The sequence below is a fragment of the Echinops telfairi genome, unplaced genomic scaffold (genome assembly GCF_000313985.2).
Source record: "Echinops telfairi isolate 266 unplaced genomic scaffold, ASM31398v2 ScPeMD7_31;HRSCAF=116, whole genome shotgun sequence".
Lineage (NCBI taxonomy): Eukaryota > Metazoa > Chordata > Mammalia > Afrosoricida > Tenrecidae > Echinops > Echinops telfairi.
In genome coordinates, this window is record NW_022103928.1 from 10,652,700 (window position 1) to 10,680,302 (window position 27,603).

Consider the following 27,603-nt stretch of genomic DNA (forward strand, 5'->3'; position numbering starts at 1 on the left):
GTGGCTGAAATTCTTCCTTGGTCCTGATTTGGGGGGGCTGGGGGTGGTGAAAATCTCTGATCAGAATTTCTTATCCATTCTGCACCTGTAGAGGTAAGTAAATTTTACATATTTTGATGTAAAGCATGACAGCCTCCAGGACTAACCTCCCTTTTCTTCAAATGATGAAATCATAGGTACAAGTGCCAAAAGAACTGGAATAGAGGACAACCGAACCATCTAGAAGAACAAGACATTGGAACAATGGCTCTTGCCTGGGAGCTTGGAGACTATTCCAACAGCAATGCTTCGGGATCCAGGTGGCAGAACTGGGAACAATATTAACATCTCAGAGGGATATTTATAAAAGAAGAAAACCGGTCATGACAAGATAGAGGCGGAAGGGCGGGAGGGACTACATCAACAATTAGCATCCAGGGGCAGCATATTCGACTTCTAACTGCTTTTAGTGGTTGAGGTAAGACTGAGTCATGTTACGTGAAACAGCAACAACAAAGGTAGTTAAAAAATCAACATTTGCCTTTTGCTTTCTATGGGTAAATAACAATATGTATAACTGCTAGCTGTACTAGCTCCACTTGTCCGGTTTCTCCTGGTTCCGCTGCTGTACCTCAGCTGCAGTAGGTACCAGGCCTTAAAGGGAACATGCCCTGTTGTACCCTATGGAGCTGTAAAGTACCTGAGCTCCAGGACTGTCCAGTGCAATGACATCAGCGAATGGATGGTCAGCTCTTTAGAGAATCCATCGTGATTTCCAGTCTCCAAGCTTACCTGGTTTCTCCCTGGGACATGCCCCCATGTTTCAAAACATACTTCTGACAAAGTTATCTATCAAGGGCAGAATGTCACCTATCAAGCACAGAATGTCACCAGAAGAAGAAATAAAAAATCAGCGTGAAAAATGAAGTTTACATAGATGAGAGGACTTCAGAAATTTCATGGTAAATTGCAATGAAAAGGGCATCGAATTTTCCCATGGACCTTGAGAAGTTTCTGCATATATACAAATTTCTCCCAGTGAGTTTCCATGTATATAGGGCCAGTGAGAGAGAATATGCTGTTTTTGTAGGAATTTTTAAAAGATAATGTTGTTAACAATAGCATTTGGTTTGTGCTAATGATATTTTCTAGTTTGTTTTGTTGCTGTGACTTTAAGTCTAGTCTGTGAGTTCACTTGGGTCTTGTTCCTCCCAAAAATCTTCTAAAGGAAGAATTGGGATCATGATAGTTGGGTTTGGGGGGAGGGGGGAGGAAGCATTTAAGACCTAGAGGAAAGTTGTATGTTTCATTGCTGTTACACTGCACCCTGACTGGCTTCTCTCCTCCCTACAACCCTTCTGTAAGGGGATGTCCAGTTGCCCATAGATGGGCTTTGGGTCCCCAATCTGCACTCCCCCTCATTCACAATGATATGGTTTTTTGATGTCTGATACCTGATCCCTTCGACATTCATGATCACACAGGCTGGTGTGCTTTTTCCATGTGGGTTTTGTTGCTTCTCACCTAGATGGCCGCTTGTTTACCTTTAAGCTTTTAAGACCTCAGATGCTATATCTTTTGATAGCCCAGCACCATCAGGTTTCTCCACCACATTTGCCTATGCACCCATTCATAATCCGACTAGACCAGAGGATGTACACTGGTACATATAGGAACTGGAAACACATGGAATCCAGGACAGATGATCCACTCAGAACCAGTGGTGAGAGTGTCGATACCATGAGGGTGGAGCGAAGGCGGGGTAGAAAGGGGGAACCGTTACAAGGATCTACATACAACCTCCTCTCTGGGGGAAGTACAACAGAAAAGTGAGTGAAGGGAGACATCAGACTGTGTAAGATATGACAAAATAATAATAATTGATAAATTATCAAGGATTCATGAGGGAGGGGGAAAAATGAGGAGCTGATACCAAAGGCTCAAGTAGAAAGAAAATGTTTTCAGAATGATGATGGCAACAAATGTACAAATGTGCTTGATACATGGATGTATGGATGGATGGTGATAAGTATTGTACGAGCCCCCAATAAAATGATTTTTAAAAAATCTTCTAAAGGAAACTTGCTTGCAGAATTCAATTTAAACTCCTTAACCTGTCATTTGCAAGATATGACAAAATAATAATTTATAAATTATCAAGGGTTCATAAGTGAGGGGGGAGCAGGGAGGGAGGGGGAAAATGAAGACCTGATGCTGGGGGCTTAAGTGGAGAGCAAACATTTTGAGAATGATGAGGGCAATGAATGTACAAATGTGCTTTACACAATTGCTGTATGTACGGATTGTGATAAAAGTTATATGAGCCCCTAATAAAACGATTATAAAAAAGAAAGAAAACCTGTCATTCAAGAACCCCCATTATCTGGCTCTAGTTTACTAGCCCAGTCTTATCTCTGACAAATCCTTCGGTGCCTTTTGATAAAGTATCTTTGCACATCCTTGTGCCTCTATGTTCACTTCCCTTTTTACAGAACACCCTCCCACCCCCTCCAAGAGGCTTCCTCCAGCCCGGTAACCAATGGTGAAGTTCCACCCAATTGTGAAAGCCTGGGAGAGGTGCCATCTCCTTCACAGATACCTTCTCCGCCAACTCCAACCCTACTGTTCCTTCCTCCTTCCAGGTTCTTACAGCTCTTAGCTGGCTGCCGCAGCTCCTGGGCACATTGAATGTGTGATTGTCATTACAGAAGTGGGACAAACACAAGCATCGAGGCATCAAACTTTGCTGATTTTTCTGTCACCTTTACCAAAACGAATCATTAAGCTACTGCTTCCAGAACTCCTTGTAGACAATTATACCCACACCTGGCCACTGGGTCCCTTATCACTCAGAGCGACCCATCAGGACAGAGTCAAACTGGACACAATGGATGGATGGATGGATGGATGGATTGGGATAAGAGCTGTCTGCGTCCCCAATAAAATGATTTTAAAAATAAATATATATTTTTAAAAAGGTCCCCAAGCCTGTTGTTTACGAAAGCCTCATCTTTCTCCATGGCTTCAAGCCACTGGCCCTTTAGTTAGCAGCTGAGTGCTGACCTCATAGTGGAAATTGGTTAAAACTGATGAGTATTAGGAACAAACTTAAAAACAATAGATTATTTGGAAGGACAAGTGTGGGAAAGAAATATGTTTCTATTTTCACAAGATAAATTCCAAAATCTAAACCCACTGCCATGAGTTAACGCTGACCCGAGATAGCCACCCTCTACTGGGTTTCTGAGACTAAACCTTTATGCGAACAGATAGCCTCATCTTTTCCCCTCAGAGTTGCTGGTGCGTTTGAACCTCTAACCTTGTGGTTAGTAGTCGAACACTTACCCGACAGTACTTCCAGGGCTCCTAAAGGTAAGTTAGTGTGTACAAAAGAAACCAAATTAAAAGTCTTAAATCAAGTGACTAATTTTAGGAGAGAAAACAGCTAATTACTTTCTGCACCCCACCCCCCCTCCAATATATCTACAAGACATCTTTGCATATAAAGCAGAACATTTAAGAAAGGACTGCAATAAATAAAACTGCTTAAGTGCCTAGCACATGCTCCGTTTAAGAGGCTAATCTCTGATAGAACAAAATGCCCAGAATATTTTCACAAGCCTAATGTTTATTAGATGTTCCAAAAAGCCCTATGTATTGGCTTACATAGACAGCAATAATAAGGTCAGGAATTTTTTTAAAGTGCTAATAGCCTTCACGCAGGACTCTAGCCCTAGCTCATGTATAAGGAAAACATACCTAATTTTACCGTTGACTGCCTCAATACACAGGTTTCATCCACACAGACATGAAGTCATTTATATATATATTTTTTCCCATCCATCCACCCCAACCAAAAAATCCCTGTTGATAGTTATTTTAGCTTGTTTTCAAACATCATCTTGGTTTATGGCATTCACGTCACATTTTTTCTATGATTATTTTTCCAGAATTGACCATTGATGATGAGTAATTATTGTATTTTTTAAAAATATTTCGTTACATTCTCCAAATTTACTACATTTAGTTAGCAGAGTTCACACCATGTAAAAATCGCTAAGGGGCTAAAATGTGTATAAACCAGTATCAAGTTGCAGAAAGCAATTTAATTCAATTTTGCTCTGGCTGGAAGCATAGAAAGTATAAATGGTTTATTATTAGGCGGTGTTTGAAACAAGCGAAGAGCATTTTGGCTGCGTGGCAGAGCCTCATAGCTTATTGGGTTGTCACGGAGTCCTTCGGATGTTGAACATAGGATTTCATTAAGTGCAGTCTCACCCAAAACCCCAAAACCTTTGAAACATTTTATTCTTCATATTCAAGTAAGCATAGTACAGATTCTTGACCGTGTCTGGGAAGTTGACGTGGTGACATCAATGAGCTAAAGTTGGCTGAGGAGCCAAAACGCAAGAAAAATTAGGCATAATACTGTAGCTTCTGACTCGGAGAACACAGGGGGCCTCTTCAGGAAGCGCAGCTTCAACTGTCTGCACGATTCAACAGGAAGGAAACCCGTTTTCTAGTTTTTCTATGCAGTCACATAATTGGCAAGCAAAACCTTTCCCATGACCTATTTCTAATACCTAGGAAGTAAAGAGAAGAAAGAAATGGGGTAGAATCCACATACACTCACGCTTTCTGTACTCTGATATCTATAAAAGCCCATGCTTACAACAATCACTACCTAAAGTTTTCATGAAGTGCGGAAGCTGGCAATTATTCCCATCTTAACTTTTAAAAATAGTTTTGCTCAGTCCTGTAAAAATGCTTTTCAGATTTCAAAAGATCATCTACTTTCGTCTTCATTGTGCCCAAGGAATTAATAAAATGCACATTCATTTCCTTTGTTTCTAAATGTTCCAGTTAAAATAGAAATAATGAAAAAAATGTACAGTAAACATGATCCCGGACACCTTTTGTTCTTTTCTCCACCCCGCCCCCATGAAAATCATAAAACATATGCAATACCAATAAAACTCAATTTTTGCTTTTTTAAAAAATAATATGTTACAGAGCTGTAACCCCCTTAAAGAAGATGACATTAGGTTTGGAACAGATATCTGCTGGTGAAAACACGAGTCATAGTTCAAAAATTTACAAAAAGTTGACAAAATATTTTAACAGCCATCTTTATATTTGTAAACAAAGTATACACTGGCTTATCCAGTTTCCACTGCATACCATACGTTGCAAAGTGATAGAAATCATCTTTGATTTTAAAAGATCAATAATCACTAAAGTAACTTATACTCCACACATTACAAGCTGAAGGACTATTTGGGTGGGAGGAGGCTGGAGGGGATTAGAAATAGGCGGAGGCTACTGTGCCAGCCTCTCATTCACTCCCATTCCTCCTCACACTTGACTTTGACTTTTCCCTCTGGCAGCATCGTTGCTGCACTAGTTACGATTCTTTGATTCCCTTAGGAAATCAGTGTGATCTACTCCCTATCAGTTTTCCTAAACACGTTTGAAACTTCAGACAAAACGGGGCTGGCTTGGGGTGGGTCAGGACAGGGTCACTTTTGGTTTCTAGGCCCTCCCTAACAGCAGAGGGATCCATCACGTGGTCTTTACATGCATGCTGCCATTGGTAGCTGGATGGTACGTGCACCTCCTATTTCAAATACACAAACGGAAAGTAGGTCTAGGCAGGAGCAAGCTGCAACGGACTTCCTGCTGAGACCCTCCCTATCCCCGGACCAGCCGCTTATTCCTTCGCTTTACTGAAGTAGTCGCTGAATTTGTTCAAGCCCTCTTCCTGCTGCTCCAGCGCGTCCAGGAAAATGCCCATCGGCGTCTTCTTCAGCCCCAGCCCCTCAATTTTATTCTCCACCTTGTTCTTGAGGTTTCGAAGCCGCAAGGACGCGTGGATGAACATCACTGCGGGGAAAGGGGACACGGTTAGCAGCAAAGCAGCAGTTGTCTGGTCCCACATCAACCTTTCACTCCCTCCCTACCGGTCGGTTCCAACTCATCACGACCCTCCACGGGAGCAGAAAGCCTCATCTTCCTTCTGTGCACCGTGCCTGTTGGCTGTCGCCCAGTAGGGCTTTTTAATTGCTCCAGTCTTCAACTGGGTCCTTGGCTGATGTCAACTGGACTTTATATAAAGCGCCTCATGGACTCACGCGTTAAGTGCTCTTTGGTGCGTGGAGGAAACAGTGTGTGTGTCAACTGAAAGGACCATCATCTGTCCGTCACACTTACGATCCTGCAGATGCTACTCAAATGCCCTGAATTTCAAAGGGAATCATTGTCTTGCAACCTAGATAAAAACGGACTGACACAAAATCTGTACTGGTTACAGGTTGGGCTGCGATCCGAAAGATCTGTAAGTTCCCAACCACCAGCCAATCTTCAGGAGAAAAATGGAGTTGCAGAAAGCAATTGAATTCTATCTTTGCAAATAGTTACAGTCTCGAAAACTCACAGGAGCAGTTCTACCCAGTCCTAAAGGGTTGCTGTGAATTGGAATCGATTGGATGGCAGTGAGCTTTCTGAGTTTCCAGAAAGGAGTTAGGGACCCTGGCTTTTGTCCCCCTCAGGAGCCCGTGGTGGTGAGAAGGTTTGTGCCCACAGCTGCTGACTGGAAGTTTTGGGGCCTCGGTCCACCCAGAGATACCTTGACAGGCAGTCCTGATGATCTACTTCCTAAAGGTCACAGCCTTTTGGGGAACCACTCACCTTGGATGGCCACTGGGGTCAGGGGGCATGCAAACAAAGACCACTTACTTAAAAGGTTCCTCCTCCCTGACAGTTTCCCAAAGTGTTAGCTACAGATTTGTACTAAAAATCTAATAATTTTCCAGAAGTTAACTGGTCCCCAATGTTTCCCAGATTTGCTTGATCATTAGAAATTACCAGAGTTTTCTTATTTAAAAATAGATTACCAGGCTCCTCTCCTGGGCCTCCTAAACCATAAAATTGGAACAGAATGGGCCTTGGGAGCCTGTATTTTGAAATAGGTAACCCAAGGGGTCAGCACCAGTCGTTTTGAATCATCACTGCCCACCTCACAGGTCGGGTTCCACGCAGAGTGTAACGGAGCCTGCTGCGCAAGTAGATTCCTGGGCTCTACCACCCCCAAATTTAAGACCAAGGTAGGGCTCGGGAAGGTACAATTTTAATCATGACTCTGGATGACCATAGCCCTTAAATCTGAGACACATTCATCCTCCTTCTATCTGGTGATTGCCAGACTAATCGCCCACGTGAAACACAAAGAATCAAGATCTCCTGTAATGTGGCTGGGAAATTTATATACAGTATATGTATTTACTACGGAAATTTATATTTTTTAAAAGTGTCTTGCCTTGCACGCATTCCACTAGTGACCTAAGGTAGCCATAAAAGGACAAACCTTGTATGATCCCCCCTACAGGAGCTACCAGAATAAAAAATGCCTAGACTACAGTTTCTTGAGCAACAACCACGGGTGGGGGGATGGCAGACGGGAGTCACTGCTTTGGAGACACGGAGTTTTTGTCGAGGGAAATGGGAGATTTTGAAAACTGATAGTGGTGATGGTGATGAATATAATTACTTTCACTGAATGGGACATGCTAAAAATACTTCAGGGGTGGGGGTGATCCTGGGTAATTAGCACTGACGATGTGCCATTTCCTTATATTACATGGCAGTCAACTATGGCCCGCCTGGCTCAAATCACATGGCTGGCTCCAGCAAAGTCAGGGCTAGAACCTGGGGCCATGACTCTGCCTCTGACGTAAATCATTATCCTGTCCTTCTCTCAGGCTCTGATGTAGAAAGGAACCCAAGTAAACAAGCTGCGCATTTAAACAAGAAAGAATCATGGAAATAGAATGGATGCAATGGCCATGCGTGTAATAAAGAAGCCTGTTAGTGAGAGAAAGATGAAGCTGTCTACTCCCATTAAGAGGTACAGTCTCAGAGGCGCACAGGGGCAGTTCCGCCCTGCCCCATAGCATCGCCGAGTCGGCATGGGCTGGATGGCGGTGAGTCTCTTTGCTTGTTTATTTTCCGGTGTAGCACATAAGGAAAACCTGAAGAAAAGTTTCCAAAGCTGTCTTTGAATTTGCTGAGTCAAAATCCAACAGGAGGTGGGAGCCATCCAGAAATATTCTGGGCTCAATCTGCAAAACCCCAGAATAAGCAAATGATTTCATGGAATGGGATAAAAGCACTCGTGAAATGCAGGAAAAAGTTAAAGAGATGCTCCTGTCACTTAGTACATTAAAATGGAAACCAGTGTCTACTGATGAAGCTGGAATTTTACCTGATCTCTATGATAGGCTACAAGTATGTGTTTGGGGCCCCAATAAGCATTGCATATAAAGGTTTTAAAAATATCTAGTTCTCATGACTAGTCCTGGTATCTATGAGGGGGCTTCAGAAAGTACATGGGTAAAAGGAATTAAAAGATAATAGGGCTTCCCCACAAACTTAAAAACAAACAAACAAATAAACAAACAAAACATCTTCATATGTGTTGTGCCAATTACTCCTACAGACTTATAAAAATGTTACACCAATTATGGATCTTCAGAATAAGCAGAACATGAATAGTTTATTCCCGATGACTAATTCATTTCTGTACCAGAGAAGTCAGAATGGCACTTAAAGATTGAGAAGGGACAGTTTTGTGTTGGATTAATCGGGGCTCCAATCCAGGTACACCACCTCCCTGCTGTGGGACCTGAGGGAGTTTAGTCTGTGTGTCCCTCTTGGTGTGTCCCGATGAGGGTCTATCCCACAGCAGTTTCCCCACAAATATTTCTGGCATTGATGAACTGTTGGGTGGTTCTAGAAATTTCTAAATGTCATTCCCATCCAACGATCACTCTGGTGTTTGTGGCCATGGAAGCAAAAGAAGAATTACGTTCACTTACTCAGTAAAGGAAAAGTGATACCAAACAAAAAGACCATGACTCCCCCAAACATGGAGATGAGGAGATAGCTAGCCAGCATGACCATCATCACAAACGTCATGGGGTACTCCTTCTTCATCCGGCGGAAGATGTCTTTGTTTTGGGCTCCCCACACAAACCCCGAGAACACCAACACCACCACAACTCCTCCGATGATCATGTTGAAGGGACTCAAGAACCTGGAGGGTGGCGAGAGGGAGAATGGAAGTCAGCAGTGGCAGCAGCAGGCGAGGGGCGCAGAAAGCCAGCCCTCGGTAAACACAGTCTTACCATGAACTTTGCCTCATTGTCTCATTTCATTTGCACTGCTATTACCAATGTAGCTCTCCAGGGACGGCACCCGGGCACAGAGAGGTTTGCAAACAGTGGGAGGAGGGTTCACACTGAGGCAGTCTGGTGCGCACTATCTGGGTCGGTTCATCTCACCACAGGCCCCCAATGTTAACACTGAAGGGTTCTTTGGAGGGGTTGTGCTTCTGTGCATCTTGGATTTTCTTATCTCTGAGGGCTTATTTCAAGCCTCTGGGCCAGAACCAGTGGACAATCACAGTGTTTTCAAACCTTTGGCTCAAATTCCAATGTGTAAAAACAAAGCACCACCAAAAAAAACCCCCCAAAAAACCAAACCAACAACAACAAGACGCCACAACAAAAGTTTTCATCGTCTTAATTGTCTTGGAAACAGGAACACGTAACAACATTAGGACTGCTTTCCCATGCCAACAACTGGCCGGCGCCCCGGCCTCATTCAGACAGAACACGTCTCTCCATGCAGCCCCCTCCCACCACTCTCTTCAACATCCCTCACAGAGGCTCCGAGCAAGCTGCCATCATCCGGGTTTCCAACAGCTGCCCTTTATCTCTCTTTCATAACCGACTTGGTCCATGGAGCCAGTGGAACTCATGATTCTTGGCACAGCGTCTATTAAAAACCTAGAATATCACGAGCAAATGTGTGCTGACACTATAGATAGAACCCCATCGTGCACCCCAAACCCTGAAGGAGGCATTTGTGATCAGTCTTCACATGTAATGGGCTACTAACTTTTCCACCTCTTGCAAGACTAAAGGGGCATCTCCCCCGAGAAGGACAAAGAGGGTGGGCGGATCTCATCATGCTTCGATCATGACTACCCTTGGTGCAGAAAGGAGGGCCCAGAAAGTGGAGGAAGGGACGTGAACGTAAAAGCTCACCAAAGGTTTGATAGTCATGTTTGCATTCATACATTCATATTTAGGATACCTGAAATTCTTTTTATTAAAAAATCCTGCTAAATCTAGGCTTTCATTCTGCTCACTAAAGGGGGGGCTGTTTTAAATAATTTGGAGAAAGATGTTTTCCATACCTTAATCATTTTTTTTCTCAAAGGTTATAATTAATGTCAAAATGCTTTGAAAAAAAATTTTTTTGGATTTCTATTTTAAAAGCTATAGAAGTAAATGGTGACAAGGGTGGCAGTCCATGATCTGACAGGGACTCCTAGGAGAGGTTGTTTTTGTGATGGATAAATGTTTCAGAACTCCTGCAGATGACTGTATCCTTCGAGCAGTAAATGTCCAGTGAAGAATACAGTCTATGGTAAGAAAACAAGGACTGAGTTGTAACACCACTTATACTAGTGGGGGTTATGATTAAAAACGTTGAGAAACAATGTTCATGGCCAGCACAGCTATCCGACTGTGGTAATGACAGCTACTTTGTAAAAGTGGAGGTTCACTTAGGAACACGGTGCTGCTGTGAGGTCCTGTCCTACGGCCTCAGAGCCACAGACAGACCCCCCGACACGGCAGCACCGCAGCGAGGGTTTGCTAGGCTGTCATCTTTCTGGAAGCAGACCGCCAGGTCTTTCTCCCTCGCAGTGGCCGGGCAAGCTCCAACCGCCAATCTTTCACTTAGCAGCCACGCACTAGCCTGGTGTACCAACGGGCTCCTTCCATACTTATACAGCAACATGTTCACAAGATATGGGATGAGCAAAAGCAACTGTAGCATATTAATAAATTGCTAGGTGGGCTTATATGTTATAGCACTCAGAAATAAAAATTTTTATAACGAGTACATTATCCTGTAATCAGAACATATCTATACATATGAAGTAAAATAATAAAATATAATTTTAATTTAATTATAATTATTTTTTTAAACTGGTAAATCTCTCCAATAACATTAGTGGCAAGTAAATTCATACACCAAAAGACTCTTCCTGCTCCCAAACAAACCTTGGTGGCCTACTCATTCTCTCAAAACAAACAAACACTGCCATTGAGTCGGTGCTGACTCATAGTGACCCCCTATGGGTTTCTCAGACTAATTGTTTACTGGAATAGAAAGCTCAGTCTTTCTCCCATAGAGCTACTGGTGGTTTCGAACTGCTGACCATGCAGATCGCAGCCCAATTCCTAACCACTACACCACCAGGGCTCCTATGCATTCTCTAGGGCCTCTTATACTCAGCCTACCCAAGCCCCCAAACCAAACTCAGTGCTGTCACGTTGACTCCACAGGACAGAGCAGAACTGCTCTGTGCGGTTTCCAAGGCTAGAATCCGCAGGGAAGCTGACTCCTTGGTGTGTGGTGTCTGCTGAGCTTGAATCATGCTCTTCCTATTAGCAGTCACGTGCTTAATCACTGCACCCCCAGAGCTGAACAGCACACCCCGCCCCCAAACTTCCTCCAACATCCAGCACACATGTTACTCTGGGTGTTGCCGTTCTTTTCCTTGGCTCTTTACTATGCGGGTCCATGTAGCCTCTCAGTACTTTTCTTTTTAATTTTATCTGGATCATGCCTACTTTTGATTTAGCAACACCTGATTCCTGGGAAACACAAACCATTCCTTACAGTTCCATGGAGCGGCAGGGAGTTGAACAAGGCAAAAGGAAGGTTCTCTTTAGTGGATGGTGGGGAGATGGAGTGAGTGGGGAGGACCAGAAATGCTCACTGATGGACAAGCCCATCCCTAGCACCAGGAAGATTCGGGGGGGACTGGACCACGTGAACCTATCACGAGGAAGATTCCGGGGGAAACTGGACCACGTGAATGCATTCGCTGTAAAGCACAGAAGGGTCTGGTCAGAGGTAATTTCCCTCTATTTGCTCATTTCTATTTTTTAATTTTCTCAATGCATTGTTTGAATCATAAAACAGTTATGTTTAAACAAACAGCAAAATAGCAGAGGGGGGAATACTTTTTAAACACAAACATCTTTTTCAAAGCCTTTGATGTTGACCTATAACCCACACAAATATTTCTGTGCTGCGAGACAAAGCAAGGATCAAAATTAACGGGAAGAACCAGAAGGAGGGTAAAGGTCTAAGAAACGCTCTGGCATATATTACAAACAAGAGATGGCTAATGGGCAGCAAATATCAAAAATCCACTCAGTCTTTTCTAGATGACCATCATAATAATAATAATACAGGAAGCGTGTAATAAATTGAGGTCAAACTTTTGCCCCCCTTTCAGGAACACACACACAAAAAGTGGACAATTACTTTGAATACCTAAATACAGCCAAGGCAAAGAACAACAAAAAGTGCAGGGCTGACTCAAGCAATTCCAAATTGCATTTCACCTGTCCCTGTAGCTCATGTTCAGGGAAGGGAACAGAACAAGGAGTTCGACAGAACTGGTGTCAGTTGACAAACCTCCTCGCCGTGATCTATAATTAGAAAGTAAGTTTCCAAATGGAAAAAATGAACAAAGCCACTCAGGACAGGCATGATTCTCCTCATTAGCACGCTTAGATACACGTCCACCCCAAGAACTGGGAACACGCACACCAATGCCCTTGGAGCAAAATAAAACACACACCATCCCTCAGAGCTTGAGTTCATTTTCCAGGGAGACAGGGATTTGGCTCTTTTCTGAGATGAGTAAAGCTTTCAATCAGCAGCTGGGCTGCTAGTCTCCCCAGGCACAGTAACCTCCAAGCACCTGTGGGAGGCAGTTTCCATAAACATGCCGCCCACCATGCTTGTGGGCAGTTGCCACTGACCCTGCTGTGTGGAGACTCCCTGTCATCCGCATATGAGAGGGAGGGAGAGAGAGAATGAAAATACGCTGCATTTTCTGAACTTGGAAGAAATAGGACTTAGTTTTGCAAACCAAAAATATAAAATATATTTTCTAATGTGAGATTTTAAAAAAGCAAACACCTTTATGTGAAACACTCATATGTAGGAAGGACTTCAGAAGGTTCGTAGAAAATTGGAATGAAAAGATAATGGAATTTTCCCATGAATACGATAAAGTCACTTTGCATAGTCTTTTCCATAGGTTGGCAAACTGTTGAGACAGAAGAGCCAACCCTGTCCCTCACAAAAATTTTAAAATTATCTGAGAGTCTAAATATATTTTTACAAACAAATGAAATCACCATTATCTGACTCATATCCTTTCATTTTTCTCAATTTTACCTCAGGGCCTCATGAACATACAGAAAGAGCTACACAAAGATTCAAAGATACCTAGAGAGTCAGAGAAGGAAAAGCAAAAGCAATGCCCCAAATAACTTCTTCAGCACTGCTACTTTGCTTCAGGGAACCCCGCCCGCCGGACACCACCACACACAAGTTTATACTCCCTGCTGGCTCATACGACCAGTCATTGTCCTAGGGAATCTCTCAGCATTCTCATTTCTCTGTGAAGAAAGGTGGCCACTCGTGAGTGTTGACATGTGCCTTTAGTTTTCCATTATGACTCCGCTAGCTATAGCAATAGTTTCAGCACACATTGGTGAAAAGGGAAGGATAAAAATCTCGGCCAATCACGGAATTTTAGAGGTAGGAAGGATCTTATTTATTTATTTATTTATTTATTTATTTATTATTTTTTTAGGAAGGATCTTAAAAACCCAACTTATACCCAGGGACAAGAGAACAAGTGATCTAACATTGATGGCGAGGAGGGCATAGGATGCCTGGTGGGGCTTGATCAAGGGGAAGGTAACTGAGAGGAATTACCGAAACCTGAATGAAGGCCAAACATGATAGTGGGACAAGAGGAAAGTAAAAGGAAATAGAGGAAAGAACTAGGAGGCAAAGGGCATTTATAGAGGTCTAAATACAGGCATGTACATATGTAAATATTCTTATATATAATGATGGGGATATAGATCTATGTACATATATTCATATGTTAAATATTATGGTAGCACACGAGCACTGGGTTAACTCTACTCAAGTACTCCCTCAACATAAGAACACTTTGTTCTAATAATCTGGCGTTCTGTGATGCTCAGCTTCCCGACATGATTGCTGAAGACAAAGTGGGTGCATAAGCAAATGTGGTGAAGAACATTGATGGTGCCCGGCTATCAAAAGATATAGCATAGGGTCTTAATGGCTCAAAGATAAACAAGTGGCCAGTTAGCTGAGAAGCAACATAGCCCACATGGAAGAAGCACACCAGCCTATGTGAGCATGAGGTGTCGATGGGATTAGGTATCAGGCATCAAAGACACAAAACAAAAAATCGTATCAACAAGAATGAGGGGGATTGCAGAGTGGAGACCCAAAGCCCATCTGTAGGCAACTGGACATGCCCTTATAAGGATCACAAGGAAGAGACAAGCCAGTCAGTGTGCAGTATAGCACCGATGAAACACAGAACTTTCCTCTAGTTCTTTAATGTTTCCTCCCACACTATCATGACCCCAATTCTACCTTACAAATCCGGCTAGACCAGAGCATGTACACTGATACAGATAAGAGCTGGAAACACAGGGAATCCAGGACAGATAAACCCCTCAGGACCAAAATGAGAGTAGCCATACCAAGAAGGTAAGGGGAAGAAAGGGGGAACCGAACACAATGATCTACATATAACCCCCTCCCAGGGGGATGGACAAAAGAAAAATGGATGAGGGGAGACAGGGGTCAATGTAAGTCATGAAAAAAAATGTATAAATTATCAAGGTTCATGAGGTGGGGAAGGAGAGTGGGTAGAAATGAGCTGATACCAAAGGCTCATTTTGAAAATGATGATGGCAACATATGTACAAATGTGCTTGACACAATGGAAGGATGTATGGATTGTGATAAGAGCTGTACAAGCCCCCAATAAAATGATTTTTTTAAAAAAACAAAGCCTTATTTTACACACAAACAAACTAATGAATGGAAGATGAGGTAAAAGTTGGTCAAAACAAAGATCCTGGAACCAACTTCAGTGCACCTGACAATCGCCATGCTGCAAGAAGCCCTGGTGGTGCTGTGGGTTAGGTCGGTATTAGACTGCTAACTGCAAGGTGGGTGGTTCAAACCTACCAGCCCCTTTGTGGGAGAAAAGTGAGGCTGTCCTATAGAACAGTTTCTACTCTGTCCTATAGGATGGCTATCAGTCAGAACCCGCTCAGTGATAGTGGGTTTGTAAGTAGGTAGTTTGCCACGCTGCAAAGAGCACAAGAAGCTCAAGGTAAATATTTCCTGTGTGCTCCAGTTTTCTAACTGAAACAGCTATTTTAGAAGTGTGCTTCCTGGAGAAATCTGACTCACTGAAGCGAGGGTGTGTCTGTGTGTGTGTGTGTGTGTGTGTGTGTGTGTGTGTGTGTGTAAGAAAGAGAGAGAGAGAAGTGATTTTCTCTTAGAGGACCTCTCTGTATTGATAATGTTTGTTTGGAGTTCTTAAACAACCAAAGGGATCAATACAAATGCAAATCCACACACTTATTATCTTGCTTCTCATTGCCCATAAAACAAAGCCCAAACTCGGTACATTCCGAAAGTTCCTTCAAGGCCTGTCCCCTGCCTACCACCGCAGCCAGGGCCAGTGGACACAGTAATCTAGTGTAGTTTACACCTGGAACCAGAGAGCTGGCTGAGGGCATAAGTGGGGCAGTTCCTGGACAGTGCAAACTGTTAAGTGCTAGACTGCTCATTGAAAGAGTAAGGGTCGGAGTTCACCAGCAATGCCTGGGAAGTGATCTACATCCGAGAAATAGCCACAGAGCAAACCTGCTCTTGCTCTGACACATGGGGAGTCATGATGCGTCGATGTCAACTGGTCAGCAGCTGGGAATAAGGGTTAGTGATTGGTCTGAGGGTGTCCTAGAGGCTAGCAGCAACCCTGTCTCTCAACTTCCTCCAGCCTGCCCTTCCTGACCCTGCCTTCCAGCACTCAAGGCTTCTAACAATCCCTAGGAATCCCTCCTTGCGCCTTCCAATCCCAGCTTCACCAGTGTTTGCTCAGAGGAGCCCTGCTCTCTCTGGCAGGTCAGAGCACTGCATGCCTCCTCTCCACAGCACTTCCTCCCCTGGGCGGTTTCACATTCACTGTTATGAATGAGTAATGGATGCCCGTCTCCCTCTCCTACAAGAGGGCAGGGGCCACGAAGGCAGGTTCCTTGACATTTTAGCCCCAGTGCTTGGCACACTGTCTGGCACACAGGAGACACTCAGTACATGTTTATTCAAGGAATGAACAGTCATGAGAATAGAGCCCATTTCAGTGTGATTTAAATAAGTTCCCCACCACTTGTTTATCATATTGTGGTGGGCTGAGTGCTGTCAGAATGCTGTAAGCAACGCTGCCAATATTTCAGATGTCAGCGGGCTCGTTCATGGTGGAAAGGTGTCAGCGTCACTTATAGACGAGGAAGAGTGGCCTGGCGATCTACTTTTATGGAAACCCTATGGACCACAACACAATATTGCGCTAGAAGACAAGCCTTTAGGCTGGAAGACACTCAAAAGTCACAGTGGCCACAAGACTGGACACGCAGACGTTGCGGACCGGACTGCGTTCGTTCTGATGTACGTCTGGTTGCCAGGCAGTGACTAACGACGAAGACCAGCTCAATACCTTTCCCGGGTGACATGTCAAGGGACTTGAGATTTTAATCTGCTTGGACAGATCACTGATTCCCTTGGTACCTCCTAGATATTACTGGGGAAATAATCCCTGTCCCTGTTCTTTCCCAGACTGTGTGAAAGGAAAAGAAAACGATCCAAATTCTGATATAAATAGAAGGGGCTCGCGATGACAGAAAGAATGGGTGGATGAAAACACTGCGTGGCTGGCTGGCAGGTGGAACACTGTTAAGGCCTGCTGCTGGCCCAGCATGAGGCTTTGGGAGGGAGACTCAAGCCCAATCAGCCATTCCCATAGGCCTTCTGCTCTTTGTTTCCTCGGACCAAACTAACATCTACTGTGCTTATTTGAGCTTCCCAACACCACTTCCATCCCAGCAAGAACTGTTTCTGACTGTGAATTATCGATGTAGGTTTTAAATACAATCTGCTTTAGGAAAGTATGAGTGAGCCTGTGTCTCCAGAACCCAATGATTAGAGACTAAATAAGACTCGAGCAGTGACTATGGGGCGGGAGACAGTCTCTTAGAGTAACTTAACCTTGAGAATGTCCTAACCAACTGAATTAGGATAGACCATGGTATTGACCGTGTACTTACTGCTTACTATGTGTCCAGCATTCTCAGCGCCACGCAACTAAACATTCACAGCCAAACTAACCCCTCTCTTCCCAATTGTTGGCAAGTGAATCACAGTAAGACATACCTAATTAACTTCCATGTCATCTCTTACAATTACCAGAGCTAATTGTGATCACTTGTCTGTTGTTTGTTTTATTTTTAATAAATAATAAGTTAGACCCGAGTCAGAAGCCGCACATCTCACAATTTCCCATCGTGAGATGTGGAGTCAAGTAGCCATTCAGGTTCAAAGCTCTGATAAAACTGTAATAAGTATATTTGAAACTATTTAGAAAATTTGTAACACACGCAAAAGTAGAGCGAATGATAGCACCTTTAAGTATTCATCACTGCCCTTGAAGAACCATGAAAAACCTCTGGCTAATTTTATAATAAATAAGTTCCCTGGGATTAAAGTGGAAAGATCATTGAATTGTTTATAAATTATTCTTCCTGAAAAAAAAAATTATTCTTCCTCAATGCTTTCAGTAGTCTAGATTTTTTTTTTTTTACAGCAACTAAGAATCACTGTCACCTGACAATTCCTTATAGAGCCAGAGGAGAGAAAACACAGGCTAATGAACTTGGCTAACACACTACAGTCCTTCCCACCAGGTTTCCTAATCAATTGACCTCACACTGTCACCCTGCGAGGCAGAAACCATTGAGGGCTGACTACCAGCGGGAGGGGTGGCAGTGCTCACCCAGGGCTGCCTGGGAAAGCAGACCTGGCGACCTGTTTCTGAAAGGTCACAATCCTGAAAAGCCCGTGGTGCAGAGCCACTCTGCACGCACAAGGCGACCGACCGGGAGTTACCATGGCCTTGATGGGGATGAACATCACCCCATGTGTGTGTTTTCACGTGTGCCTCTGAGACAGGGGGCGTCCACACTGGTAGGATATGAAGCAAATTAGTCACAGGAACAGAAGATGGCTTCGTCTTTCACATGGGGTTTCAGCCTCCCAGGTGCTGCCATTCATGAAAGCGCCATGGTCGGGGAGCAGAAGGCCAAGACAAATAGCTGTTTATGATACATGCTTGCAGAGAACCAGCCTGTTGGTTTGTCTAAGATTATGGGCAGGAAATGGTTCCCTGATAAAACCCATTGCTAGAGACAGAGGAAGGTGTTAAAACGTTCAAGGAATGCAGGGTCACCATACCGGAAAGGACTGGTTGACGGTCAGCTCTTTCAAGAGGTTGCATAATGTCTAGCATAAGATCGATAAAGGAAGCGGTCCCAATTGCACTGAAGGCATTGTCAGGAAAAGAAGGCTCCAGGAATGGATGGAATACCAGTTGTGTGCTTCATCAAACGGAGGCAATATCAAAAGAAACTTGGGAGACAGTTACCTGGCCCACCAACTGGAAGAGATCCCCAATTTGTGCCCATTCCTAAGGAAGGTGATCCAACGGAATGTGGAAATTATCTACAAAATCATCAATATCACATGTATGAATTGTTAGAAGAGCTTTAAGAGTCCCCAGTAAAGTGATTTATTAATTTTTTAAAATTAAAGATAGGTTTTACATGGTTGGAGCCATATATTGACAAGGAACTGACAGGGAATTTGAACAAGCTGGATTCAGACAACAATATGGAAGAAGAGAAACCATTGCCAGTGTCAGAAGGATTCTGACTGAAAGCAAAGACTATCAGAGAGCTGTTTATCTGTGCTTTATTTAGTATGCAAAGGCATCTGACTTTGTGGATCAGAACAAATAATGAATAACATTGCAAAGAATGGGAATTGTAGAACACATAACTGTGTTCAGTGGCATCTGTACACAAGAACAAGAGGCAGTCAGACCAACAGAACAAGACTGTGTGGTTTAAAATCAGGAAACATCAGGGTTGTGTCTTTGGCCATACTTGTTGAGCAAATAACCTGGAAAGTCATGTTACAGGAATCCATTGGGATTGGAGGAAGATTCATTAACAACCTCCGATATGCCAACAACAGTCTTGCTAGCTGCAAGAGAAGAGATTCTAGATTCACTTACTGATGACGATCGAAGACAACTCAACGTAAAAACGAAATAATCCTCACAACTAGACAAATAAACAGCATCGTTGTAAGCAGAAAACTTGGCATTGTCAGAGATCTCATCTTACGTGGACTCACTGTCAACATGCACGGAAGCAGCAGTAAAGAAATCAAATGATACATCCACTGGGCAAATTTCAAGTACTGAAAGAGCAATGGTGTCACTTTGAGGACTACAACGCTCCTGCTACAAACTATGGTCTTTGTGCAATACTTCGTATGTATGTGAAAGCTAGACAAGCCCTAAAGAAGCCTGGTGAAGACGTGATGCATTTTAATTATGCTGTGGGCAAAGCATACTGCCAGAGAAACAATTTGTCTTGGAGGAAGTTCAGTCAGAATGCTCTTAGAAGGGAAGATGACACAACTTTGTCTCAAGAACTTTAGTCATTGTTATCAGGAGAGGCCATTCCCTGCAGAAGGACCTCGTGCTTGATAAAGTAGACAGTGAGAAAGAAGGTGGCCCTTGATAAGATGGTGTAACAGAGCAGCTGCAACAATGGGCTCAGACACAGCATTGGTTTTGTATAACACAATTACATTTTCTAAAATTATCGATAGTTGACAGACTTCTAAAAGTTCCATACTCATACGATATTGATAACCCATCTAGGGAAGCCAGCACTCAACATGATCTGCCTGGAGGGTCAGTGAAGGGCTATGAGAGGTCAGGGAGAGCAGAAGGATGGGAGTAAGTGCTGAGAAGACATCTGAGATACAGGTGAGGATTCTTAAAACTTAACTCTTTCACCTGCCTACGTACTGTATGCCTCTCCCATCTCTATGAACTGAGAGCATTATAATCTGGAGTCATAATGGACAGGGAAGTCAGGGAAGTCAGGGTTGAAAAGGGTGTGTGTCTATCTAGCTGTACATTTCTGTATGCTTGCTACAGTTTTATAACAACTATTATCTGTTTAGCATCAACTTGCTGGAACTCTAGGCTCTAACCTGCACACAGTAAGCTATTACAGCTGGCTGACTACCACGGTAGTCACTAGCACAGTTTCTGGGGGTGCTTTCAAGCAATTCAAGAAAAGTAATATTGGGGAGTTGTTGACGCTGACTAATCTCAAAAGTACTTGCCCTAAGTTCTAGCATAGACAGACTGCAATGAATTCCAACGGAGTCTGTTTTAATGCACACACACGTGGACCCCGAGCATCCCAGGCCTGTCTTTCTCCTGCTGGGTGGACGCTTGGTTCTGCAAGCCTGCAGCATCAAAGGTGGAAATGACCTGACCCTTTCTTTATCCCATCAACAGATCGCCACAAGCCAAGAACATCTGATGGGACCCACTCATGTGGAAAAGATTTTTCTCAAGCTTAGAATTGCCAGCTGTCCCATTTCAAACCCCTTATCATCTCAGGTAACAAGTATGAAGTGGCAACTGTAGTTTCCACTCTCCTGGAGCTCTCACATAGGCAGAATTATTAGGCTACATGATAGAGAGGTATTTGAGTCAAGAACACAGGGCTCATTCATTCAGCAGCTACATTGTGCGGCTTTAAGGGGGAGACAGGAATGTATACAAACGAGAATAAATGGCCCTTTCTGGCCGCAGACACAAGAGGCATTTATGCACACTCACAGATTCTGTGTGTAGTTGGTACTGCTGGGGCCATGCGAGACATCGTGAGTTCTGGACAGAGGGAGGAATTAAGACAGTCATCATGCAAGAAATATTATGAGAGTCAGGGATGTAGGTGAATTTGATTCACTCAGTGGCTTAGAAAGTGTGCAGTATGGTTTGAAGGAAAAAGTATCCCACTGCATATCAATAAACCAAGCTCCTATTAGCAGTTTGGGTTCCAATTAGCCATGTTATCTCAAAAAAAGTTGAGGGGTTTGAGAGGACCAGTAGCTCTCAATCGCAACTTCGGGATGTGCATCACAATCATTTCAGGAGTTAGAAAAAACAATGACTGGATGCTTGGATGCAGACAAGAACTAAACATAGAGAATCACTCACGGTGACACGTGCGCATGCAAATTTATTTACTTAAATTTTCTCTGGGTTTCCGTTGAAACAGACCAGGCCAACATTTGTTACATTTTGTCCCTTTCATGACCTGTGGGACACAGAGTGCCCACCTGTATTTTCCTCCTCTGGGGTTTATTGGGCAGCTGCTTTCCCTCTGAAAGTAGAGACAGCCATCAGGTAGGTGATTGGATAATTCTCTGAACACAAGAAATGGGCATGTGTAGAAAATTATCATTTTGGCAGGGTATTATATGAGGCAATGAATCCTGTGATTTTGTAAATCTTTTGACTGATTTTTCACTGGGAGAGAAGCCTTGATGTGGGATACAGAAAGATTTCTCCCAAGTGTCTCCCCCAAATACATATTAGACTTAGGACACTGCTTGCAGCTTATGGTAAATGATTGTCAAGTTACCTCTCTGAAGGCAGTGAGTTGCCAGACCACTGTCTGGTCCCACCACAAGTAAGGCCCACTCCTTGCTGTTAAGGACAATGGGCTACTTCTCCCTAAAGGCTTGCAGTCATCAGTTTGGTTCTTGTAGGTGGGGTTTACACTCTACTGATAATGGTTTCTATAGTGAGCCAGAGAACAGGTCAAACCGGCTCAGTGATATCCAAAATTAAGCTGTCTCCTTGAATCTAGGATCTGCCCATCTTATCCCATGTATACCCCCAGTCCCTCCTCTTCCTATTTCATAGATACCCTAGATGACACCCCCCCCAATTACTGTATTACCTATAACACAACCCTTTCCTGTGACATATGTCTTCACCTGTAATTAGGGGGCTTGCATGTCCCCAGAGAATATAAAATCCTCGGTTAGCAATAAATCTCTCTTTCTCCATGTGGACCACCAAGTGAGGCTGAGGTGAGCATGCTACCATGAAATGTGTCTGACTCCATTATTTCAATCTCTCTTCTATCTCTCATGCTCTCTGTGACTTTACTATAATCTTTACTTATTATCGCTGTACAATTGCACCTACTGGACCTGGGATGAAGTGTTAGGGGCTGGTCAACCCTGACAGCTTATAAATATATTTCTGGGTTGCTGTGTGTTATTTGATGATTCCATGTTCTTTGGGAACACCATATTTTCAGGTGCTCTACATTGTGTGCATCTATCAAAGGATCTAGAATGTGGTACAGAGACCAGAGGGACATATGTGCTCCCTATAACTTTACCCTCAGAGTGCACAGGAACAAGTGTATCACACATAATCCTACTAAAGAGTTGAGAGGGGCATATGTATCCCATATAATCTCAACCTCTACACCCAATCCAGAGGAAGATTTGTGTCCCCCATAATATGAAGCAAACCTGCATTTCAGAACAAATTTTCAGAAATGCTCCTTGATTCATCATGTCTTCCATTAATGAAAGCACATGATTTATGCATATATATATATATATATGTATATATATATATATATATATATATAAAAAATCAGAAAATAATTGGATCATGAAAGGGTTAACGTTGCTATGCATCTTCTGGGAATCTTGTTAAAATGCTTCACTCGGATCAGCGTGTCCAGAATGGGATCTAAGAATCTTCATTTGTACCAGCCTCCCAGGTGACATAGTTGCTGCTGGTCCGTGAGTCACACGGGCCACACTTTGCAGCAAACGCATCACCCCACTGCGGTATTCCATTAGGCACGTAGAGATTTCTGCCCATGCTAGCAGGTCTAGTGTGCTTCATGCGTGCCTTAGAGCACGTGTTGCCTTTGCTGCTCACTTTAAAAAACCGAGGTGTTGCCGTCCAATGCTGCATCTGGTGTGAACTGAACCTGCAGGGCAGAGGTGTTTCCTGGTCCTGGTCCTCCTCTTTTCAGTCTTAGACATTGTTCTTTTCTTGACTTCAAGTCAATAGTGGCAAAACACACACTGCCCATCTGGTTTTTATGATACTCCTTTTAAGCAATACAGTCTCTTCAGAAGTCGTGCCTGCATCCTAAAAAGGAAATTCAAGTCTTCAAAGGAAGCAAAGTTCTATAAGAAATGCAAGTTTCAATATGACAAAGCCATTCACGTGTATCTATCACCCAATGCTTGTGCTTTAAAAGAGCGTGAGTTGGGAGACTTTCAAGTGTGCACATAACCAGTTGCTTGAACCGAGATAAGAATGATATATTTAGAATCTCTGAAGGTGCCACTTGATACTAATGTAACAGTAAGTTACATTAAGTAGCTAATATTGGAGTTAGATCATTTTTAGGCTCTAATGCCCTTTGTATTAAATAAATAATTTAAGCCTGAGTTTGTAACGGTGAAACTTCTGTAACTTCTGAGCAAAATGCTAATAAAAGAGGAGGTCAAAATGCTGTCAAAAAAGAAAAGATCTAGTCTGTGAAATCAGTAGAGTCTTCCAGGCAGACTAATAATTGAATCAGTTCGGGTTAGTGTGGGGCAAACATGTGTGAAAGTTCAAAGTCACTCCTTCCTGTTTTTGAAAGATCAGGAGCAGAAGTTCTAATCAATCTGATTTGCTCTGTAATAATTTTACAAGAATGCTCTTGTGCGTGTGTCACTTGTTAGGAAGTGATGTTTCTTGGGAACAGTGTTACTGAGGAACTGGCATGGTTTTTTGCAGCAGGAGAGCAATGATTCTCCATCAAGGGTGACTTTGTTCCAGAGGAAACACTTAGCAATGTTCGCAAATATTTTTGGTTACCCTAACTTGTTGAGGGCGGGGTACTGGCATCTAGTGGGCAGAGGACAGGGTTGACTAAGCACTCTACAATGCACAGGGCCACTCCCTACACCAGAGAACAATCCCACTGAAAATGTAATCCTGTCAAAAGTTGGGAAACCCTATTGTTCCCCCTGGATCCACACACAGTCCGTGTGCGCGGAGTAGAACTGTGTGGGTTATCAAGGCAGTGACTTTCCAGGAGTGGATTGCCAGAGCTTTCTTCTGCGGCCTCTCAGTGTGGGCCTCAACTGCCAACTTTTCAACATTGACAAGCGCTCAATGTGTGTACCACCTGGGGTCCCTGGGAAATCCCACAGTAGAGTATTTTACCAAGCTTCCACAAGGGAAATAAGAATCGTGACGATTTTGCATTTTACACTTTGTAAGTTGAGCTTTCACACAGATCGTGTAATCAGATGGTGCAGACTGCCTTCAGTAGCATGTAGTTGCTGGCAGGCTGCTATGTGTTTCGAAACAACGTGTCCCATGAATTAGGTTGAAAGTCGTTTCTGTGAACCTGCTGGACTCGGCTGTCATTTACGTGAGCTTTGCACTCACCAACCAGGCACCCTTGCCACGTAGTGAGCCTCAGGGAAAGAGAGCAGAAATAGCCTTCAGCACCACATGGACAATACCCAAACAAAACCCAGCCCCAACTGGCGCAAGTCAACAATTTCAGGACCTGCTGTCTGATAAGGACCCAGATAGATAAGATGCACAGGGTAGGGCCTAAAGCAGACAAGGGACTGAGAGAGAGGGGAGGAATTTCCCTTCAAAGGGGTAGTGCTCAAAGCTAAGTCTTGCAGAAGCAGAACTGGTGAAGGAATTCGGAGCTTTGGGGTTTGGGTAGATGGAGCTGCCAGTGTAAAATGCAGTCTGTTTCTCAGTGTAGCACCACCGATGATAATAATATAATGATAATAAATTTTAACTGAGAACCCAGAACTGTTCTAAGAGCCTTTGCCTGTATTCACTCGGTTGATTTTCTCACAAAAATAGCACCCACCTGAAGTCCTATCAAACAAACGAAAGCTCAAACTCACTGCCATTCAGTGAACTTCAACTTATGGCGACCCTATAGGGCAGGGTAAAACTGCCCCAGTGGGTTTCCGAGACTGTAACTCTTTGCGGAAGTGAAAAGTCTCATCTTTCTCCCATGGAGTGGCTGGTGATTTCAAACCGCTGACCTTGAGGATTGCAGCACAACATGGAACAACTATGTTACCAGGGCTCCATCAGGTGTGTACTATCATTAGTTTCATTTTAGGGGGAAGAAATTGAAGCACTTGCCCCATGTCACAAAGTTAATGTGCCATTGGGATTCAAACTTCATTTTTCCTGGTGGCAGACGGTATATTCTTAAACACTACCTTATACTACTTAATGAACCAGAAGATGTGGCAACTTTTAGTTTTAAAAGAATATTAGCTAAGAGGCACAGTAGACCCACGGGAAAGAAGTGACCTACCTGCCATATGAACCATGCTCTTTCAATGAAGACCAAATCTAAGCCATGGATGGTTGGCCATCCACAGTAGTTATTGCTATCCTAGTCTCTCTTTATCTCTGTCTTGGAATAGGCATCCCATTTAGGTGGTTTCGGATCTTGTGGAAAACCAAAGACCTGGAAGGGAGTGTATGGGGTGTCATCTCTATACTCATAATCACAGGGCTGGGAAGACTGGCTCTAGTGGTAGAGAAAGACCGCCAACAGTTCCGAGATAGAGATAACGCCAGAGACACATTTTCCAGAAGGAAAGCTGTCCCCAGAACAGCCCTCCATAAAAAGGCTACCATCAAAATGTCTCCTACAGGCATCTAGCTGCTCATGTTGTGGCTAGAGAAGACCTATCTTTAAGAGCAATCAGATTCTTTTGTCCTTCCCACTCAAGGGGCAGTGGAGTCCCTTTGTGATACTTATCATAGGGTACTCCCCTGGTGAGCTCAGGGGAGGTCCAAGGTTAAGATGCTGCCTGTTTCTAATGTGTAGGTAGGTGCTGGAGGCTTGCAAGCCTCGTGACTATATAAACCCACTGTTAAATAAACTCCCTCTCTCACTCCTATTCCAACATCGGAGATGAGCCCCTGTGCCTCGCTTGTCTGTCTGCTTTATTTTCTTTAATTGCACATTTCACTCTTGAGTACTCGTTCTGCAGTGGGGCTGGATCTCAGTCTGTCTTTCCCTAACAAAAATCTTGAAGACCAGACCTTCTCTATCTTCATCCTTCTCTATTTTCATCAACACTCAATGTTCACAGAGGCTACCAAAACCAACAGTCAAGTCGATTCTAAACTCGGTCCGGTCCCTACAGTACGGAGTAGAACTGCCCCTGTGCGTTTCCAAGACTGCAACTCTGCAGGAGTAGAAAGCCTCGTCTTTCTCCCGTGGAGCAGCTGGTGGTTTCACACTGCTGACCTTGTGGTTTTCAGCTCCACACATAATTACTCTGGCACCAGGACTCCCTGGTGAACTCTACCAAGAAAGGGAGACATCAGAATCCTGCAGAGGATTCAATCAATTGGCTTCCAGCACTGCACTGACCCACCCATCAACAATCTCCACCATGCTTTCAAACGGGATGCTCAAGAACCAGATGAGCTCCCCAACTCTAAGGGTACTTGTTTTCTTCCAGCTCTAAGAAACTGTCATAAGCCTCATGACTCACAGGATGATGACACATGTAAGCACACAGCTTGAGTCTGTGACGCGAAGCAAGTCCCTTAACCTCTCTGAGCCTTGTGGTTAACAATAGTAAAATAGTCACAATAGATTACTCATTGGGTTCTTTGAGTTTGTAATACCGATAAAATGCATAGCAAGGTATCTGGGACACAAAGCGCTCCATAAATGTTTGCCTTTATTAGGTTTTATTAAAATGCAAAGCAAGAAACGAGCAAGTGGTTAAAAAAACAAACAAATTTTATGGAGGCAGAAAATTAATTCAGGAGAGTAGATAAACTAAGGAAAATTAATATTTTGTACATGTGTGATTTTCAAAATAACTTTGACAACTGACCCATATCTTTTGTATATTCATAAAAGATAATAATAATAAAATATAAAGTTCATGGTTACTTTTCACTATTTCTTCCCTAAAATGCCACCGAGTCTATATCTCCTATTAAGAATGGAGAATGGAAAGGGCCAACGCCCCCAAACTTCCTGATTCACTGGCAGGAGACATCACACCAACAAGGACCCTACATTTAGTCAAGGGGCTGGTCCTTAGCTTTCACTAGGAATAAGAGGGAATCCATCTGCTCCAGCTTGTTTTTGGTCTGGGCAGCACACTTTGTTTTTTTTTCTCTGTACATTTGGATGGCTTGCTGTCACACTTTGCCCTCTAAGTTTTTGGAATTACCTCAAGAAAATATTCCCATAACTGGACCACCAGATACGCATAACCCACTGAGCCACGAGGGATCCTTTAGCAAATTCATGCCCATCTCTTTATGAAAAGAGAGTGTGGAGGGGGTAGCCGGGAGGGAGAGGGACAGAGACAGAAAGCAAAGGCAGATGTATTTCAGAATCCTAGATTGGCACAGTC

At 43.5% G+C, this 27,603-nt stretch overlaps 2 protein-coding genes across 2 annotated transcripts in view; one reads left to right on the forward strand and one right to left on the reverse strand.

The window, feature by feature from the left end:
* The window catches only part of LMOD3 (leiomodin 3), a 13,768-nt gene extending 12,492 nt beyond the window's left edge, over positions 1-1,276 (forward strand). Inside the window, exon 3 of the mRNA XM_004702422.2 lies at positions 177-1,276. Within this exon, the coding sequence (XP_004702479.1) occupies positions 177-203 (27 nt within the window). The 3' untranslated portion in view covers positions 204-1,276. The remainder of the gene's footprint in view (positions 1-176) is intronic.
* A 2,311-nt stretch (positions 1,277-3,587) lies between these two features.
* Positions 3,588-27,603, reverse strand: part of ARL6IP5 (ADP ribosylation factor like GTPase 6 interacting protein 5) — a 25,860-nt gene continuing 1,844 nt past the window's right edge. The window contains exons 2-3 of the mRNA XM_013004619.3: positions 8,853-9,070; positions 3,588-5,862 (exon numbers count right to left, since the gene is read on the reverse strand). Of these exons, the coding sequence (XP_012860073.3) occupies positions 5,690-5,862; positions 8,853-9,070 (391 nt within the window). The 3' untranslated portion in view covers positions 3,588-5,689. The remainder of the gene's footprint in view (positions 5,863-8,852; positions 9,071-27,603) is intronic.